This window comes from Ursus arctos, unplaced genomic scaffold, assembly GCF_023065955.2.
Source record: "Ursus arctos isolate Adak ecotype North America unplaced genomic scaffold, UrsArc2.0 scaffold_8, whole genome shotgun sequence".
Taxonomy (NCBI): Eukaryota; Metazoa; Chordata; class Mammalia; order Carnivora; family Ursidae; genus Ursus; species Ursus arctos.
In genome coordinates, this window is record NW_026623100.1 from 50,798,133 (window position 1) to 50,817,668 (window position 19,536).

Below are 19,536 nucleotides of genomic sequence, written 5' to 3' on the forward strand. Positions count from 1 at the left end.
GAAGATGATGGGGAGCACAGGCTCGCACAGAGCACGATGGGCTCGCTAGTATGAAATCTCATCCCTCTGCAGGTTCGTGCCCACCACTCAGTGCGAGCTCGCTGAGGGCTGGGGTTTATTGTTATGGCAACACAAGCAAACTCATCCCGAGAAGCTAGTGAGACAAAGCCAGTGCCCGGGAGCAAAGCAGAATCCTGAGACGACAGATGGGAGGGCCAAGCTTGAGCAACTAAGGGTGCTCAGAAAGGGCTGGACAGGGGTCCCTGGAGGGGCCTTGGAGCTGGACCTTGAAGGCTTAGCAGGATCTGAAGGATGCTAAGGAATGGCCCAGACACGCTGCAAGGAGCCTGGAGGTGGCTGCAGGTGGGAGTGGGGAGTGGACCAGTAGAACAGTGGGATTACCAGGCAGCAAAAAGGGCTGACGTGCAGATGAGACCATGAACTTAAAGCAAGGCAGCCAGCCCTACTGTGTGATTGTCTCTAAATCAGTCAACAGCTCTGGGGCAGGCATGGAGCGGGCAGGCGTTCGGGCTCATCCAGGGCTGGGATTTTGCCAAGGGGCTGTGACAAAAGAGAGGAAGGTAGAGTTGCTGAGGGAATTCACATGGGGGCATGTAGGACGAGCCAAGGAGCAGAGGCTGGACACGGAGGAGAAGGAAGCCGGGAGGAGGCCCGGGGTAGCACATGGGGGCTCAGTGCCTTCAAATTCCCAATGAAGCCAAGGAATGGGCAGCGGGGGGATCTTCAGGGGCAGGGCGGGAAGGATGGGGAGAGGTGTTGCAAATGCAGATTTGAGGGCGAGAGGAATGAGGGGGTCCGGTGTGACTGCCCGAAGGGGCCCCCGCAGAGGAGGGAGGGGTACAGTCCATCTGACTGGATGTGGAGGTTAGCAAGGATGATGACAGAAGGGGGTGAAGTGAAGGCTTTGGTGAGGAGGGGGTGCAGCCGCGTGTTAGCTCTGAGAGCCAGGCAGGGCCACCTGGGCTTCCCACCACTGCCCAGATTCTGGCCCTTTCTAGATAGACGAGTGATCCGAAGACTTAGTTCCCCTTCGGCGCTTTGGTATCACTTGCAAAAATGGGAACAATAATTTGTACCTGCCTCTTGGAGCCACTATGCAGACGGAAGGAGATCACCAGACGAAGCACCTAAAACAGTGCCTGGGCCACATTAACTGCCAATAAGTGTTCAATATTACCCCTTATAGAAGGTTGAATTATAGCGCCCAGCACCCCCATCACCCCACTGTGATAGGTTAAGACTCTAACCGCAACCCCCCCAAACCTGCAAATGTGACCTTATTTGGGAAGAGAGGTTTTGCAGATGTAGTGAAGTCAAGGATCTTGAGATGAGATAATCCTGGATTACTCAGGAAGGCCCTGAATCCAAAGACAAGTGCCCAGGTAGGAGGCAGAAAAGGAGAGACACACCCCGAGGAGGAGGCCGCGTGCAGATAGAGGCAGGGAGGCCACCACAAGCCAAGGGGCGCCTAGAATGCCCGCGGCTAGAAGAGGCAAGGAAGCGTTCTCGTCCGGAGCCTTCCGAGGGCGCACGGCCTTGCTGACACCTTGATTTTGGATTTCTGGACTCTCAAACTGTGAATGAGTAAATTTCTGCTGTTTCATGCCACCAAGTTTGTAGTAAGCTGTTATGGTGGCCCTAGAAAATTAATATATTCCTGATGTATCTGGGCCTCAACAATCCTTATCTTCGGAGACTGACCTGGGCACTAAAGAAGAAAGCGCATGAAAATTTCAGGGACAGCGAAGATGACCAACAAATACTGGGTTGTCCCTCCCCATCTCCACCATGCTGGTACATGCACGCACATGTGCACACCCCCCCCCAACACACTGAGCGCATAAATACACACAGGGACAAATGTCCAGAGCAGCCCCCAACCTTATACATAGCGATGCTGGGGAAGGAGAGGGTGTGTCATTGTGAGGACAACGTGACTTCTGCTGACCACAGGCTGGGCCCGGGGCCACACGGGTCTGAAGAAGCCCGCACTGCAGTGGGGACAGAGGCCAACGCACTTTGGAGCTTCCTGTCATCCCACAGCTTTAATCGGAATGAAACTCACAGACAAGGTGGGGAAGACGCAGCCCCCAGGGGCAAGAGGAGGTGGCTCCGGGCTGTCTGATGGATCAACACAGGTCAGTGTCCCGTCAGTTTCAAATACTGTCCCCCCCACCCCCACCCCGAGAACTTGAGTCTGTGCCGAGCAGATGCTGGGTCACATTTTCTTCCCTCTCTGAGTCATGGGCAACGGGACTCCTCCTTTAACTAAACTCACCCTGGGCAAGGCTTTTGGATATTTTCAACTGGAAATCGTGCAGGCTTATGGAAAATAACTTTCAGTTACAGAAAACATGAAAAAGAAGGTTCTTGGCATTTGGGAACTCTGGTAAAGAATTCTGTCTCTCTGAAACTGGAGTTTTATTTGATGTTTCTTGGAAAGAAACCATTCGACTTACTTTATAGTCTTTTCAGTTCTTCAAAGGGTTCAGAATCAGACCCACAAAAAACCATAAATAATCCCCAAAAATGTTGTCCTCTATCTTGTGAATGCTATTTCCTTCCTCCTCATTAGGTGTATTTATGAACTCTGAAAAGTAATTTCGGGGGAAAAATGCAGTCGCAGTCCAGTTTTGTAACAATGCGAGTGTTTTGTCCCTGCCTGTGGATCGTTTTTAAGGCAGAGCGGCATCATTTACACGAGTGACATACGTGACTCCCTAAGGCCAAAGTCCTTCAGATTTTACGTCTGTCTTCTCGGGTGTTCATGCTTTCAGAAAAGGAGATTTGCAGTCCGGGGATGTGTTCTAGTTAAGCCAAACAGGGCTCTTTCCCACTGTTTCAGACTCCAGGTGTTAGACTTTACCTGTGGGCCCACCCTCCCTCTTCACTCCTCCCTTGTCCCCTCCTCCCCGCTCCTTCCCACCCTCCTCCTCCTCTCCCCTCCTCCCCTCTCTACCCTCCCTCCCCCCTGCCTCCCTCCTCCCTCTTCCTGTGTCCATGTGTAATCAATTGGTCACACTGGCCACACACTGGATTTGAGCCACGGGGAGAAGCAGGGGGGGCAAGTGTGTCTTTTCCATCTCAGTCTGTCTGTCTGTCTGCTGTCTGTCTAAACTTTCATGGCCCCACTAGGCAGGTCAGTCCCACGGGTTGCACCCCAGCAGACGCAACAGTGCTGTGACCCACGAGGGCGGCCGACAGCCCGGTGTCTTTGATGCTCTGAGAACAGCTCCCAGAGGCCTCTTTGCAGACGGCCATCAGATAAAAGACGCAATGCCCCAGGGCTGCCCCGGCCATCTGGTGGGCAAATATTTTAAGCCTGATTTCTTCTGGAAGGAAGTTCTGAGAAACTTCTGCCTTGGTACTCCACATCTGTGCATAGAAGTCCACACGTGACTGGGTCCCACAGAGGGAAGCTCTCAGGGGTGTGGAGGGAGATGGGGGAACCGCTCCTATTCCCCCCAATTTAGTACTCTCTCAACTTGTCCAAGGTGCTAGGGATGCCACGTGCTTTCCCTGAGAAAAGAACGACATCATTCCACAGATGTTCCTTGAGCGCCTACTATGTGCCAGTGCTGGGATGCAAGGAACGGGCCCACACAGTCCTTGTTCTCATGGAGCACAGAGCCCAGGCCTTGCCCATCCCTGGACCACCAGAGACGAGGGCCTGAGTCCCACCCTGTCGTCCCACAGCACCCTAAGTTCTAATGCACACCAGAGTGGGGGCTCCAGGGGCGTGTGCAAAGCCTCACTGCCCAGAGACTAGAACGGAAGGTGAGACTGAATGGGGCCATCGGGGAGGGCCACACCGGGAAGGGGACATGTGAGCAGAGACCGGCAGCTGCTGAAGATGCCAGCCCTGTGGCTCTCGGGGAGGACCATAGTGGAAACAGGCACCGCAAGACTGTGACGTGGGAGCGAATACTCCCCAGGGGGATTCTGGGAAACCACCCATATTGTTGGGAACGATTTCCTCAAATGTCATTTTCTTATGATTACCGAAGACTATACTAGCCAGGAGGTTAGACAGCAACCTGAGCACCCGTGCCGACAGCACTGTGGGAGGCTGACTTCGAGGCGTCATCAGGCCTTTGTCCTCCAGGGGGCTTTTTCTATCGGCATCCTGCCAGCACCAGGGCTCTGGGCAGCAGCCTTTAAAGGAGAGGGTGTGGAGGAAGCTTAGTGGCCCTGGGGCCCGAGCAGAAGCTGTGTGGACGGAGGAAGGGGCCACCACAAAGTAAAAGAGCACCTCCCCCCACCCCACTCCGCCAAGAACCACTTTGCCAAAGTTTGGACCTGCCTCTTAGGAAAGAAGTTTGTAATCTGAATAGGCCACTGTTCCCACGACTGTTTCTTAAAAGGCAAAAAGCACAAATCATGGTCAAGTAGCCAAGAACAGACTTGGGCTTTCATGAAAGACGATGTACTGCAGAATCCTAATCGAACATTTCATTGTCACCGGTGCACCCCTGGGTCACGTGGCGAGTGCCTACTGGGTGCCGGGCACTACGTTAGATCTGCTAAACTACACGGATGCTGCCTGGACCCTACAACCCGGAAAGCAGAGAGATGCACTTGAAAGTGCTAGAATTACTAACATCCCTGGTCGGGGACGAGAGCATCTACCTGGGAGCCAATGGAAGTCCAGCCCCAGAGCTCGGTGACTGGGAGCCTGAGTCGGGCTGAGTCACCTAGGAGCTTTGCCGGCCTGAACCCTCCCCCGGCCAGGCGGGTGGGTGGCAGGAGTCCTGCTCTGGGAAGGACTGCACGGAGTCCAGGCTGGCCCCACTGGGGCTCCCAAAGACGCAGTGTGTGGTGGGCTGACCCAGCATCCTTGCTTAGCACTGAGCAAGTGTAAGGTGACCTTCCCCTGAAGAGCTTCCTTTCCAGCTGGGGTTCATGTGGGTTGTGATCTCTTTTCCAGTACAAGTGCCAGTGTACCCCCTCCAAGCAAGCCTGAATGCTTGCCCTCAGGGCCTGCTGTGTGTCCTCCTTGCTTTTCAGGGGACCAGGCACTTTACCCCTGATTCAAGGATCCCCTCACATGCCATGCCCACCTGAGCTGTGAGGCCAGGATTCTGTTCCCCCTCTTACCCCATCCTCGCCACACACACACACACACACACACACACACACACAGCCCAGCTGGCGACCCCTTCTCCTGCCTCCGACCTTGCTGAACCCTTTGGATCTGCCCTACCTGATCAACTGTGCTCTCCCCAGGCACAGAGCCCCACCGACACCTTGCAGTGGCCTTGGCCCTGGGCCCTCCAGCCCGTTCTGTCTGTCCTCCCACTCACCCCGAATTTGGCAGGAGACGTGAATGCCAGTGCCAGTGCAAACTGACAGGGGGAAACAGAAATGAGGATTGAACATTTTGCAACTACAACAAAATTTAAACAAACAGAAGGTACCTGACTGAGCGCTGTCCTTCAGCACATTCTTCCCGGGGCTGATGCGCTTGATCCCGTGACGCTGCCACGGGCCACACGGTTTCTGGAGTTATCCGTGGGAGTCCTGAGTCAGCTGCTTCCGCAGCAAGCCCTGCCACACACGGGAGTAAAAAATACAACACTCGAATCCCACTGCAGTTTGGGAGACGTGGACCCCGGATGTGGGTTATTCTGTAAAGGCCTCACATCCTCCAGGGTTGAGCCTCCAAACCCCCACTTCCGGTGGCCAGAGTTCAATAGACGCTCCCTACGGGTCTCGAGGATGGCATGACCCGTCCTGCATTTCTCACGACTAAACACCCCATTTCCTCAGATTGTGTTTTATAAGTTTTTAAAGTGTTTCATTAAAGCAAATGCCTAAATATTGACGCTGCGGCCTTTCTTCAATCAGCCAGAGGTTTATAGTCCAAGCGGCTGGGATTCCTTTCCAAAAACCCAACATTTTCCCTTTAAAATGAATTGATAGCACTTTGTTTCTGGATCAGCCCTGACTTGAGCTGGCAGCTCAACAGAACAGAACTCTCCCATTAGCCCTTCTTCCACCCCAGCTCCCCCAGCCCTACTCCTCCCCCACTCCGTGTGTCTCTTCTCAGGAACTGCCTCCCCACCCCCCAAGTCCTGGCCCAAGTCCTCCCCTAGGACCCCCGAGTCCTCTCCTTCTCTCTCCTTCCACACTGGGAGGCCCCGTCTCCCTTCCCTCCCGAGTACCTCTCCCTCCGTCCAGCTCCCCAGCTTCCTGGGAGGCCTCCTGTCCCCCGAATCTAACACTTCTGCTCACTGCCACCATCCGGGCACTGCAGAGGGATCTTAAATTTTTAACTTTTTATTTTGACATAAACTCAGACTTTTTATAAAGAGGTTGCAAAATAGTATAAACAATTTCCTTACTGTCCTCACCCAGACTCCCCAAATGCTAACGTTTTGCCACAATTGCTTTATCCTTCCCCTTTGGCCCCAAGATATAATACACATATGTGCACATTATATGTTTTTCTGAATGTTTGAGAGTAAACTGCAGACATGCAGTGCCCCTCACCCCGAAATACTTCAGTGTGTGTCTCCCAAGAACAAGGACATCCTCGCAAACCACCTGAGTTCAATGATCAAAATCAGGAAATTAACCTTGATGCAACATTATTATCTAATCTACATATTTTACTCAGATTTTACTACTTGTCACAATCATGTCCTTTAGACTTTTTTTTAAGACAGCAAGAGCGAGTGGTAGGGAGGGGCGGGGGGGAGAGAGAGAGAGAGAGAGGGAGAAAACGAGTGGGGGAGGGGCAGAGGGAGAAAATTTTTTTTTAAAGATTTATTTATTTATTTGAGAAAGAGAGACACACAGTGCGCAGTGGGGTGGGGAGGGGAGCGGAGGGGCAGAGGGAAGAGAATCTTCAGCAGACTCCGCACTGAGCGAGGACCCTGACACAGGGCTCGATGCCAGGACCCTGAGATCATGACCTGAACCAAAATCAAGAATCGGACGCTTAACCGACGGCGCCCCCCAGGCACCCCCCAATCATGTCCTTTATAGCAAACGGAAATCCCAGATCACTTACGACAGTCTGTCATCATGTCCCTTCAGTCTCCCCTAGTCTAGAGTTCAGACGAGTCTTTCCAAAATTATTTATACCAGCTTAATTGGTTCTGCAACGGAAGCCCTCCACTGTCCTGTGGAATTCGAGGGAGCCCCGTCTCTTGGGCACGGCCCACCTGGCCCTGCGGCCCAGCGCACTGTCCCCAGTGGCTCCCTATGGCACTAGGTCCTGGCAGCAGCCTCACCGGCCTCCTTACCATGCCGGCCTCCGTATCTCTGGTCTCTCCGTCTGGAACTACCCTGGGCTTTTGGATGGCTGCTCCTTGCTCTAGCCACACCACCAGACCGGCTCCACCACACCTGGCCCTGCCATCTCCTTCACCTTCCATCGTCTGTTCCTTTGTTCATCTGTTTCTCTTCTGTCCCCACCCCCACTGAGGATAAGCCCATGGGGGCAGGCGGCTCAGCTGTCTGGTTCTGGCTGAGTCCTGAGCCCCTGGAAAAACCCGGGCCTGGGACCTAACGGATGTTTCAGTAAACACTCAGTGAATGAGGGAACGCACGAAGGAGCAAATGCAAGCGTTTTTCAGACTATTTGGATTAAAGACAGTAAAATCCTTTCACCTATACTCACATGGGTTAGAGATTTTATGGAACCTGAATGAAGAAGAAAGCAATGTTTTTTCCTCAGATAGCTTTTCAAAATGTCAGCCAATGACCTAGGAAGCTTTGGCACCATGGCTCTCCTCGTCCAATGGTCCAGACGTCAAGATAATAGAATGGATTTACTTTTTAAGAGAATGTGCCAGATCGTCTACATCCAGGGCTTTCTGGGACAGGCTTCTCAGCAGAAATAAGTGACACATATCGACATGAAGGTCACGGTTGAGTAACTTGGGGAAGAGTTTCTGACCAAGCCACAGGCTGCCTGGAGCCCACTCAAATAGCAAAGGGGGTTCCCTTTCCTGTTGGAAGGGCCTTGAGAGGCCCCGAACGCCCTTGGAGGACCCCAGCCAGATCTCCAGCCTCTCATGCCTCTGCAGAAACGGCTCCCAGCCTGGGGCCCGCAGAGCGAGTGGACGGGTCAGGGGCGAGCCTGGGCCTTGGGCAGGCAGGACCGAACTGCTCATGCTTACAACTGGAGCCGTCGGGGAGCAGACTCCTCAGCTCTAGACACATGGCAGTCTGTCAAGGGAGCTACACATTTCACTGTACGTACTTGTACCCCCGTAAAATTCTTTTAAAAAGAGAAAAGAAGAAAATTGGGGCCGCTTCAGCTCTCTGAAAGAGCAGCAGCTTTTGGCGATGGCTGCCTGAGCCCCCAGGAGCCCACTCCTGACTGCTACGATGCAGCTTCCACTGGAGAAAGGGGAAAATGGGCGAACTGGGTGACCTGAACGCCAAATTCTGCCCTGGCCTGGGACCCAGGGCTGTGCACCAGGATAAGACAAGCAAAAGGGATATTTGTACCCAGCTGGGGCTCTGGGCCCAGACACAGGCAGCGTCCCAGGGCTGCCTGGTAGATGAGGCAGGAGGTTGAAGGCTGGGGAGGCTCTGGGTTCGTTCAGAGCACACTCCTACCTCAGGTCTGGGAAGAAAGGTTCAAGGGCTAGATGGGAATGGAAGTGAGCAGATTCTGTTCCTAGTGAATGCCCTACAGGCCCTCCCTGACTGACCTCACTCGACACTTGTAGGTGGGAGAGACCACGTCCATAGTGTCCGTGACCCCTTCGCTCCATCACCCCAGCACTGGGATGCCTCCTGGCTTGGCCTGTGGACAAAATGCCTGGAGGCTGCTGTCCTGGAGTGAGTGGGGGCAGCAGGTGGAGGGAGGGGACCACAGCTTTCGTCAAACTGAGGCCATACCTTATAGAGTCATGGGCAGCAGTCAGGAGGCTCAGACAATACCCAGAACTCTTGGGACAACCCACATATCCACAGGAAGCCATCAGGCAAGGTCACGGAGAGTTGCAGGACAGGGGCCTCTACGGGGTGTGCCACTGGTAAAGCCGAAATGCCCCGGGGCTGGAGACATAAGTGAACGCTGGGGCCCACAGCGCCCACCCCCTCCTGCCCCACAAGGTGGTTTGGACCAGGCCACAGAGAGTCACAAGTTCCCAGAAAGCCTGGAACCGTTCCGGGGCAAGGCAGCCTCACGGGCATCCCATCCGAGGCAGACCTTGCCTGGTCTCAAACTCCTGTCCTGCTCTGCCGGCACCTGAAAGGAGGAAGGGGAGTAGTCCTATGTGGTCTGGCAGAGTCACTGCCATGACGATGAGCTCGGTGACCCTGGGTAGGTAGCTTAAATGCTTTGTGACTCAGTTTCCCTATCTGGACACTTGGGGGTAAAAAGAGCAGTTTCTTCAAAGGGCTATATGAGATGATGAGATACTCTGAACAGGACCTCACACATACAAGCCCAGTGGTTAGTTGTCACTATGGGTGTCATTACAGGGGGCTCTGGGGCCGGGTGGGAGGTGGGGGAGACATGCATGGAGCTGCACATCCCTCCCCATCACCTCTCCCAGCTCCTGAAACAGCTCCCTCCCTGGGATTGCACCACAGAATTTCATCAGGGTCTTTCTGCTTCCTGCCCGTGAAAGCTGAGCAACACAGCTCCCTAGCATGTCCTAGTCTTAAGGATTTTCATATTTTCATTAGTACCTGGGATATGGTAGGGTCTTACTACATACTTGGATTGAATGAATGAATTTTTTAGGAAAACCGCTACCTAAATTACTAAGAGAGAAATGAGGTTGCATAAACTCTCTGATGTCTTTCTGGGCCAGAAGGTCAACAATGGAACATGACATCTTTAGGGTGTATTTTAAGAGGGGCCGTCCAAGTTCAATCTTGTTTAGCTAGCAGATAGGGGGTTATTGTAGAGCTGTAGAGCTCCCCAAATCTGCTTTGAGACAAAGGGGAGCGGTTCTGATGATTTGCCCTTGCTGAGACCCTTTTGGTATCATAGATATTATATGGCAGAACACTCTAGAAACAAGGGTCTTCAACATTCTAATATATCTTCTTGGCAATGACTTCTAAGGACTCAGGGCTTGTCTCAGGAAACAGAGTGTTCAGGGAAGGAGACCCTCATGGCAGAAATTAGTTGGAGAATTTTTGCCTTGTCATTTTCCATCTTCTCACAGACCCTCTCTGGCCTTGCCTAGTGGAGAATTTTAACAATCAGCTAGTCACCTCTCCCCTTCTGAATTTGTTTTCTTTAGAGAGACACCTTACCATCTTTTTATTCAGCCCTTCCTGACAGGTAGGAATGAGTCAGCGCTTTCGGTTGCCAGCAACAGAAAGCAACTCAGCAACTCAGAGGGGTGGGTGCCAGACTCACAGAGCACACAGGAAACTGGGAGACCGGGCACTGGCATGCTGGTGGCTGGGCAGCCGAGCACCACGGCCAGGGAACACCAACATGCCCCCACAACCTCAAGGATGCTGCCCTCCCAACAGCCCATCTTTGCCTCGCTTGCTCCAGATTCAAAGACTGGTTGCATTGGCCGAGCTTAGGACATGGGTCTGCCCTCAGTGGTACCAGGGTCGGGGAGAGAAAGGGAAATTGCGGTGGAGATAAGAAAGGGAGGATGGGGAGCTGGATGTTGGATAATCCCCCTCCCTCCCATAAAGAAAAGCTAACAAGAAATATGCAGGTTCTAGGGAAGAAAAAGCAAGTTACTAAAAGCATCAAAAGCAAGCCTCATCGCTGGATACAAATACTACCCCCAAGAAAAACATCTTGCAAAAATGACAGTGCTCCCCTAAATGAATATATAGTCACCATCATCCCAAACAAGACCCCCCACAGAACTTTACAAGCTTAAACTGATTCGAAAATGCACATTAAAGACAAAATGTAGAATGGCCGTGACAATCTTGAAAAATAAGGATAAGAAACTTAAAACATAAAACTAGAGGGACGGGTGGGGGATACACAAAATGGGTGACGGGGGTGAAGAGGCACAAGCTTCCAGTTGTAAAACAGATAAAGCCACACAGATGGACAGTATAGCACAGGGAATATACTCATGTCGCGGTGACTTTGCATGGTGACAGATGGTGGCCATACTGTGGTGAGCATCTTGTAGTGTTTATAATGTCCAATCACGCTTGTACATTCTTAAACTAGTATAATATTGTGTCGACTATACTTCAGTTAAGAAAAACTACAGTAATCGGCATAATGTAGATTAAACAAGACCATCAGTGGAAAAGAAAAGAACTGAGAAACAGAACCACCTATACGAGAATTGGTGGATGTCCAACAGCCATTTCAAGCTGAGAAAAAGGAGAAAAGAGGAGTCTTAGCTGTCTGGTGTGGGGGGGGACAAAGTTAGATTCATACTGCATATCATTAAAAAAAAATCCAGATTAAAAATTAAAAAAAAACAACTGTAGAATTATATGAATAAAATGTAATATTTTTGAAACTTTAGCAGAGAGCAGGTCTTTTTTAAAAAATTTTTTAAATTATTTATTTGAGAGAGAGAGCACGAGTGGGAGGGAGAAGCAGGCTCCCCGCCGAGCAGGGAGCGGGATGTGGGACTCGATCCCAGGACCCCAGGACCACGACCCAAGCCAAAGGCAGAAGCCCAACTGACTGAGCCACCCAGGCGCCCAGCAAAGGGAAGGTCTTTTAAGGTACGAACTCCAGAAGCCTAAGTAAGATAAAATCTGACTTCTAAAGTGGTAACAACTACATCAAGTGCACTGCAGGCAGTAAGAAAGCAGGCGATGGAATAAGACATACATTCACAGTTCACAAAAAGACGTGAAGAAGATATGCACGGCAGCTTTATTCCTCCTAGTCCCAACCTGGTGAGAGCGCAGATGTTCATGAACAAGGCAATGGACCAAGTGCGGTCCGTTCATACGGCAGAACAACACTTGACTTAATAAAAAGGAAGTTACTGATTATAACTCAGGTCTCAAACACATCGAGCTGAGCAAAAAAGAAACTAGACACAAAAAAACACAAACTGCATGATTCCATCCAAACTATCCACCAAAACTAATTTACGGTGGAAAAAAATCAGAACTGAGGTCACCCCTGGGGGTGGGATGGGAGGGATTGCCTGGGAAGGAGCATGAGAGAACTTTCTAGAATGATCGCAATGTCCCTCATCTTGATAGGGGTTTGGGTGACAGCTTTATCCTTGGTCAAAATGTAGCAAATGCACATCTGTGTTTTATTGTGTGTCAATTTTATCTCAAAAGAGGAAATTTATAAAAAAGTAAAAAATGAACCAACTCTAAATAACATGGGTGCTGAAGTATTTAGGGATGAGTACCAGGACTACGGTTTACTCTGGAATGCATCGAAAAGTAAGATGGATTAATGGATGGATGGATGATGTTAAAAAAAAAAAAGTATAGCGGGGCGCCTGGATGGCACAGCGGTTAAGGGTCTGCCTTCGGCTCAGGGCGTGATCCCGGCGTTCTGGGATCGAGCCCCACATCAGGCTCCTCTGCTATGAGCCTGCTTCTTCCTCTCCCACTCTTCCTGCTTGTGTTCCCTCTCTCGCTGGCTGTCCCTCTGTCTGTCAAATAAATAAAATCTTAAAAAAAAAAAGTATAGCAAATTGCACAAGGTAAAATCTAGGGGGTGGGTGTACTTGGGTTCTCTGTACAATTCTTTCAACTTTCCTGTATGTTTAAAAATCTTGAAAATACAATGTTGGGGGGAAACAGCAACAGACTAAAAGGAAAGTTTTTTCCAACGGGTGAGAGATTTTTGACTCATGCTTTATAGAGCTCATCATCAACAGAAAAAAATGAAAAACCCCATTGACTATACGCAAAGGCCTTGATAAAAAAAGGCACATGCCAAGAATATCTGAAAAGATCATCCTATTTGTCCATAGAAAAATCTGAATTCGACTAACCATACTACTCTTGCCCCTCCAGGCTGATACCAACGTGCGAACACTTGGCAGAGTGTGTGAGGGGAAGCAGGTGTTCTCACGCGCTGCTGGTGGTTGAGTGAGCGGAGCCTGGTCGGGGGCATCTCCCAAGTCCGCTGAAGCGGATACCCCACCTCCCTGAAACACACCAGCCCGCAAACCTCCCGCCTGCTGGCGAGGAGCGGCCGGGCAGCAGGACAGCAGGCGACGGGCAGCATATCTGCATGCACTTGATGCAAAGGTTAGCATGAAGTGGTCATGATGGGAAGATCTAAGACCTACGGCTAAGTCAGAATCGCATACGAATTATGGCATTTCTAGAAAAAGCAAAACCAATGTAGTGTAAGTAAACACACCGAGCAACGACCAGAATCTGGAAAAATTCAAACTCGTGTGTTGGTGAGGAGGTAGGATTGGGGACGGGAGCCAAAGCAAGCTGGATTTGAAATAAATACGATCTGAAATAAATGTAGACACACACGTATCTATAATTACAAGACCATATCCGTGTATTGCTTGCCTAATTAAAATGGAAAGCATGAACAGATGACCGGTTTAAAACAAAGCTCGGCCAGTCTTTAACGCTCCCAGCCTTTATTCCAGGGCAAAAGTGGTCAATTATGTAATTGCTTGTTTCGGATTTTATAGCCTCTACCCCCCCGAACCAAGCTTTCATTTCTTTGTCATCCCTTGGACCAGTTCACACCTCCCGGGCAGCACAGTGCCCCCAACCCTCAGGGAGCCCTTACCAGGTGGCTGGGATCAGGTCACACACAGGGCTCCAGGACTTGTCTCCAGATCCCCTGGGCTCTGCGACAAGTCCTTTCTACCACAGTCAAACCAGACTCCCCATCTTTTTGTTTTTTTCCTTCCAACTACGAGATAGGTTGGGATGGCAGGGAATCTGCCCCCCTGATCAATACAGAACCGGCTCCAGTACCCCACCCCCACCAGCTGAGTCATATCTGACTATGTGGGTAGAAAACTGTGCAGAAGGTCTTGCCAGCCACTTCAGAACTTTTAAGAGTGGTTTGCTTTTAAGTATGCTACACAAAGTTGTCTTCAAGCGAGAACTCCTAAAACCTACACGTAGGTAATGCACCGTGACTGATAAAGGGCAGAGGTGTGGGTGTGTATATATTCATACATAACCAGCTGTTTCTCCACCGCTCTGTGAAACAAATCACACAGCTCACCAAAACTAGTTGAAAGTTTTATTTATATAAACTTCATTAAGAACATAAAAGATTAAGTTTCTTAAAAAAAATCTGCAGTTATTTACAGCAGTATTGCACAAGTAAAGTGGCAATTACCCTGTCAAAATTCATCAGTGCAAAACACAAGTAAGCCAGGGAAATCGCAATACAAATGCTACATACGCTGGGTCCTAGGAAACAAGTTAGTGACGAGTCAGTATACAGACAGATCAGTGCTATTTATAAATGTGTACCTGATGAGTTCTGATACAGTAACTAGAGGTCACAGAACCTGGACATACAACTTCGGAGAGCTTCTAAAGTCTGATTCCCAAATAAAAGTAGTCAAGTTACCCAGCGGGGATCTCGAGGACGCTTCTTGAATACAATGCCATTGGGAGTAAGAGTCCCCTCGGCTGGTTTAGCGTCACGTGTGGGCCCATCCCTGCACACATGTGAGCGGGGACTGGACACACACAGGCACCAGGCTAAACCAGCGAGGATGCTCGAACCGTCTACCGACACGGGACCACTAGGAAGTCTCTCTGAAGCTTCCGCGAGCTTTCACATCTTAACGTCCAGTCTAGTGGGACCCCCAAACTCTCTCGAAGCCAACAGAGAAGCAGAAGGAAGACAACCCGAAGCAGGCTGATCAAAGGTAGGGACCAAATGGCTCAGGGCTGGGGGCGGGGAGTCTGTACAATTTGCTCCTGAAGACCGTTAAGTCCACACCTCAAAGCACAGGACACAGCGGGTGGGGGATAATTCAACTACTCACCAGTTGCCAAAAAGGGATTAGTGGCATGAGGTGGTCCTGATGTCCCTCTCGAGGCAGGAACGACCTGGCTCACCTGTCCCTTCCTCTTGCCCTGAACAACTCCTGGCCGCAACCCCCAGAAGGGGCCTGTTTTTATTTCTGTGAACACTGAATTGTCAGGGATACATTTCCAGTGGAAAAAATATGTCCCAACTGCCAATAATACATTAAGATAAAATAAAATAAAATAAGATAAGATATGGCCTGGCCTTAATAGAATTTGCTTCCATGAGAAGCTGGCTCTCTTGGAATAGAAAGTCACTGGCTATTTCTTGCAGAATTTTGTAGCCGGCCATGTTTATGGTCTTTCATCGATGGCTCAACACAGACTTCGTTATCAGGGTGGCAAACCCCAAGAATTTAAACCCACGTGACCAGAAATACCAGGAACCAAAGCTGGAGGGCCAGCCTGGGGACGAGCGTGGGGCTCACAGTCACCACCTCAGAGTTAAAGCAATGAATGGTACAGCAGGGGGCGGGGAGCAGGGAGGTCAACACTTTTCAGAACGTAAGACATTAAATAAGCAGGAAATAAATATACAATATTTCTACAAGTTACAGCATTATGAAACAGTAGGACACATTACACAGAAAAAAGAATCTACAATATGTACAATCCTCAATTCTGAAAAAGTTTAGTAAAAACAGTGATCTTTACTCACTTATGCTGTACAAAATTTTACAAGAAAGATAAAGGAAACACAATTGCACACAGACATTTGGCTCAGTTGGTAAGTAAAATGTGACCTCCTAATCTAATAAATAGTCAAAATATATACAATATCAAGAAGGGGAAACAGGAGAACGTTATTCTCTATGGTGTACACTCTTTTTAATCAGAGGGAAGTTTTGCCTGGTTTCCCCGTAACCCCGGAAGGAGTTCTTGGCGAACTCACTTCCGGGCCGGAGTACAGGTAACTGGAAGAATTAGTCATGGGACTCTTCTGCATGTATTTATTGCATTTCTGTGACAAGTCACAGGACACTTTCTACAAACCTCATGGGAGAAGAGGTGGTCAAGGCACAAAACCCGCATTCAATTTCCAAAAAGGGATCTAGTCTTTTTTTTTTTTCCTACAAAAAGTAAGAGACATAAACAACAAAGAGTCAAAGGTCTACCACAGCAGGCACACCTTCCGCAGGGAGGCATCGTGATAAACAGATACGTACAGTACAGAGACACCCAGTCATCTCTCTTCAGTCCTGGTGCAAGATCCTGCTCCTTTAATACTACAAATTCATAGAATCTCTGATTTCCTCACAAGCTGCTTCCGCGGCCAGCCCGGAGGCCAGGCGGCCACTGAGCCAGAGGGACACCTGCACACGCGGCCGGCACACAGCCCTCGGGCCCCGCGCCCAGGGAGCCGCAGTATTGAAGAAACAGAGTAAAGTGCTCCAGTCAGAGAGACTGGCACCGAGTACGGAGATCCTGGGGGGGGGAGGGGGCGCCCAGAACCAAATACGTCTTTGGTGTGTGTGTGTCCAGCACGTCCGTCACCGCCTTACAACCGTGTGGACTTCATGACCCTACCGAGGGGTTCGAGACACGTCAGGAACACAGAGCTGACACGCAACACAGCTTCAAAAATATTCAAGACCCCAACGAGATTTGGGGGGAAAAGAAAATTCTAAGAAAGGAAGAATATTTGGAATAAAATATCTCTACCTAAAAGAAAATGCATATATGCTGTAGGTAGATATATATATGTATATATATATTTATACAGAATTATCAAGATACAAGTGAATGGATTTCCCCACTTCCTCTAATCATGTGGAAACACTGGTCCTCGAGGGGCCCAAAGCAAAACAATAGTTGTTGGCACTGCTGACTTGTTTGAAAAATCATGTCTTTCTTTTAAAAAGCTGTTTAAGGATCTGAGGTTTCAAAATCTGGAAGAACTATAGGGTTCACGAAATGATCTCTACCTCTCCTCTTTCACTGCTTCCTGATCTCTAAGGTCTCCCCAAATTGTTTAACTGCCTTTGAAATGATGGACCAACTCATGGGCCCTCCATTCACTGCACTCCTCCCAGGCAGGTGTGGAGAAAGAAAGGGTGCGCCCAACAGAGGCAGATGCGCCAAGGGGGGGCCAACAACAGCCGACCGTCCCAAGAGCAATGGAACAAGACAGAGAGACATCTGTCAGAGGGCTGAGAGGCCACTTCGGATTCGGGCTCCAATGCAGTATTTTTACGGCACTGCTGAAGGCAGAATTAAGCCTTCATTTCAAAGTGGATTTACGGGGGTGGGAACCAAGTGTCAGGCATCAAAGGCCAGATGAACCTGGAGTTGGACGAAAAGCCTGGATGCCCAGCAATCAGCCGCCTAAAGCCCCGCCCACGGCTCGCGCCAATTCCCACGAGGGCTGGAGCTCCGACACCTGCAGCCCAACGAGCTCAGCTGTGAGGGGGCACGTTCACCACCTGTGGCCCCTGCTGGCGGTGCACCTGGGACTGCGGGAGAGCCTGCAACCAGAGAAGGCCACAGTGCCGAGGGGCACAGTACCCATCCGTGCTATGACTGCTACTCCTTCTTCAGAACACTTGTAAACGATGAGCCCACGAAACCAGCGAAAACCAACACCATGCACGTCCCAGTGAGTAAGCTACCGACAGACAGACCAACTGGGCTGTGCAGGCCAGAGGCAGATCCTGACTCATGTTCTGACCCAATTCCCTTTCATCATGAGAATACACTGGACCAAATCTGTGCATCGGCCTCCAGACAGACCAGAGGAGCATCACAAAAGGAGACAAGGGAAAATACGCGAAAAAAGAGTTTTAAAATTTTGCCACAGATGCAACTGAATGTAAGGAGGTAAGTAAATATTTACAAAACGGGATTGGGATATCGATACAGGCTGACAAGAGATCGTCCGCCCCTTTGATCAGTTTCGTTTCATAAGAACTTTTTTGGTATTAATGATAAAAAAAAAAAAAGCATGTCAAAGAGCCAACGGCAGAGAAGGGAGGGGGCTATCTCATACCTCTCCCGTTTAAAAATTCTGTACAGTCATCTCTAAAAATAAACTAAGGCAGCTTTATCAATTAGCTGGCTCAGTTTCCACTGCAGAGTTTACACAATTCTCTGAGAGTAGGCAATAGGTTCTTAAAATTTTAGTACAAAAAAATCATTCACGAGTTGGTTAAAAAGTTTCCATTTCCTTTTTGAAAAACCTGTTCTTATTAAAGGAGGTGGAAAAAACCCACACTGCGTGTAAACACCATTCTTGCATAAAATCCTACTCCAAAGAACCATGATTTGTACATTTTTTTTAAAAAAAGAGACTCCTCCCTCATTTACATTCACAACAAGCTTCCATCAGAAATTCTGCCGTGTGGTGAAAAGAAAGGTCAAGTCCACGTGCAGCGCGGCGTCCTCGGGAACGCGTCGGCCGGCCTCCCCGCGCCCTCTCTGGGAAAGAACCACTGGCTGCGTGGCAATGGCACCTCTCACGCCGGGGTGCTGGGGCTTGTTGGTTCGAACAAGCGAAATGTCTGCACACATCTGGCTCCGCAAGGAACCCGTCGTCACTGCAATCTCCACACCAGGCGGATGATGTAACGTAACAGTCGCAAGATAATCATTTGGGGGTGGGCTTCGGCTGCTTGGTAATTATTCAAAAAGACCTGAAACAACAACAGGAAAGCTTCTTAGTGTCTCAGCCCTCGTGTTATTTTTGGGTGGGGGACAACACCTATACTTCAGGGAACCACCAATCCCATTTTCACGGCTACGGAGGGCACCCCTTCACGAGCGCCGCACCCTCCGACGCCGGTCCTGCCCCTGAGACTGCGAGGCCGAAGTCCTTCTAACTTCCCCGGCACGGGGAGACGTCGCTACATGAGTATGCCAGATGATCTGCTTCTTTACAGCAACCCAAAGAATGCTCGGAACCTCAAAGGGAACCCCTGAAGCTCAGTTTGCCCCTCTAAGGACACACATATTCTTTCTACAGGCGATGTCATCGTTGGCCGGAACCGCCTCTATCGGGAAACACATCAACCTGTGTGCGGTGCTGAGAAAAGCCATCCCCCAAAGTCACGGCAGTTGGTGTCCGTGGGAACAAGAGGTAGGAGTGGAGGGGACAGAAGAGAGATGGCAAGTACATTCAAATATGTTGACTCCCGCAAAGGTGAATTTTTGGCAGCCCTAGTTTACTTGAGAAACCAGTGATTTGGGGTCATTTGTCCTAAGAAGCTAAATCAAGTGGTGCACGGATGTGCCACTGGACCTCCAGCTGCTGGTGGGCGGCTCCGCTATGTAAACAGCTGGAGGCTCAGCACCGCGTCCACGGTCACGGACACAGGCGGCATCCAGCCCCATCCTCCCACCCCACGTGGGGAGCAAAGAGCAATTCAAAAATTTTAAGAAGGCCTCTTTGCCAGTGACCACCGTGTTTACGCCAAGCAGAGAAACTATTCAAAAGGAAATTGCTAGATTAAACATCTCGGGGGTCCTCAGGTCTTCCCGGGGGGCCCACCTTTGAGTTGTAATGCATTCTGCAGGCAGTGCGAGGTGTCAATTCAGAGCAGCCAAAGGCAGCAAAGGAACACACCTGCCTCGACGCCAGGAGCGACAACCTGTTTCACG

At 50.1% G+C, this 19,536-nt stretch overlaps 1 protein-coding gene across 9 annotated transcripts in view; it reads right to left on the bottom strand.

Moving 5' to 3' along the window:
- Positions 1–14,126: 14,126 nt before the first annotated feature.
- BCL2L11 (BCL2 like 11) overlaps positions 14,127–19,536 on the bottom strand; it is a 45,945-nt gene continuing 40,535 nt past the window's right edge. For 8 of the 9 annotated variants that reach the window (XM_048222751.2, XM_048222749.2, XM_057309095.1 and 5 more), the window contains one exon: positions 14,127–18,572. In XM_048222751.2, the coding sequence (XP_048078708.1) occupies positions 18,474–18,572 (99 nt within the window). In that variant the 3' untranslated portion in view covers positions 14,127–18,473. The remainder of the gene's footprint in view (positions 18,573–19,536) is intronic. The other variant, XM_057309092.1, reaches the window with a different exon arrangement.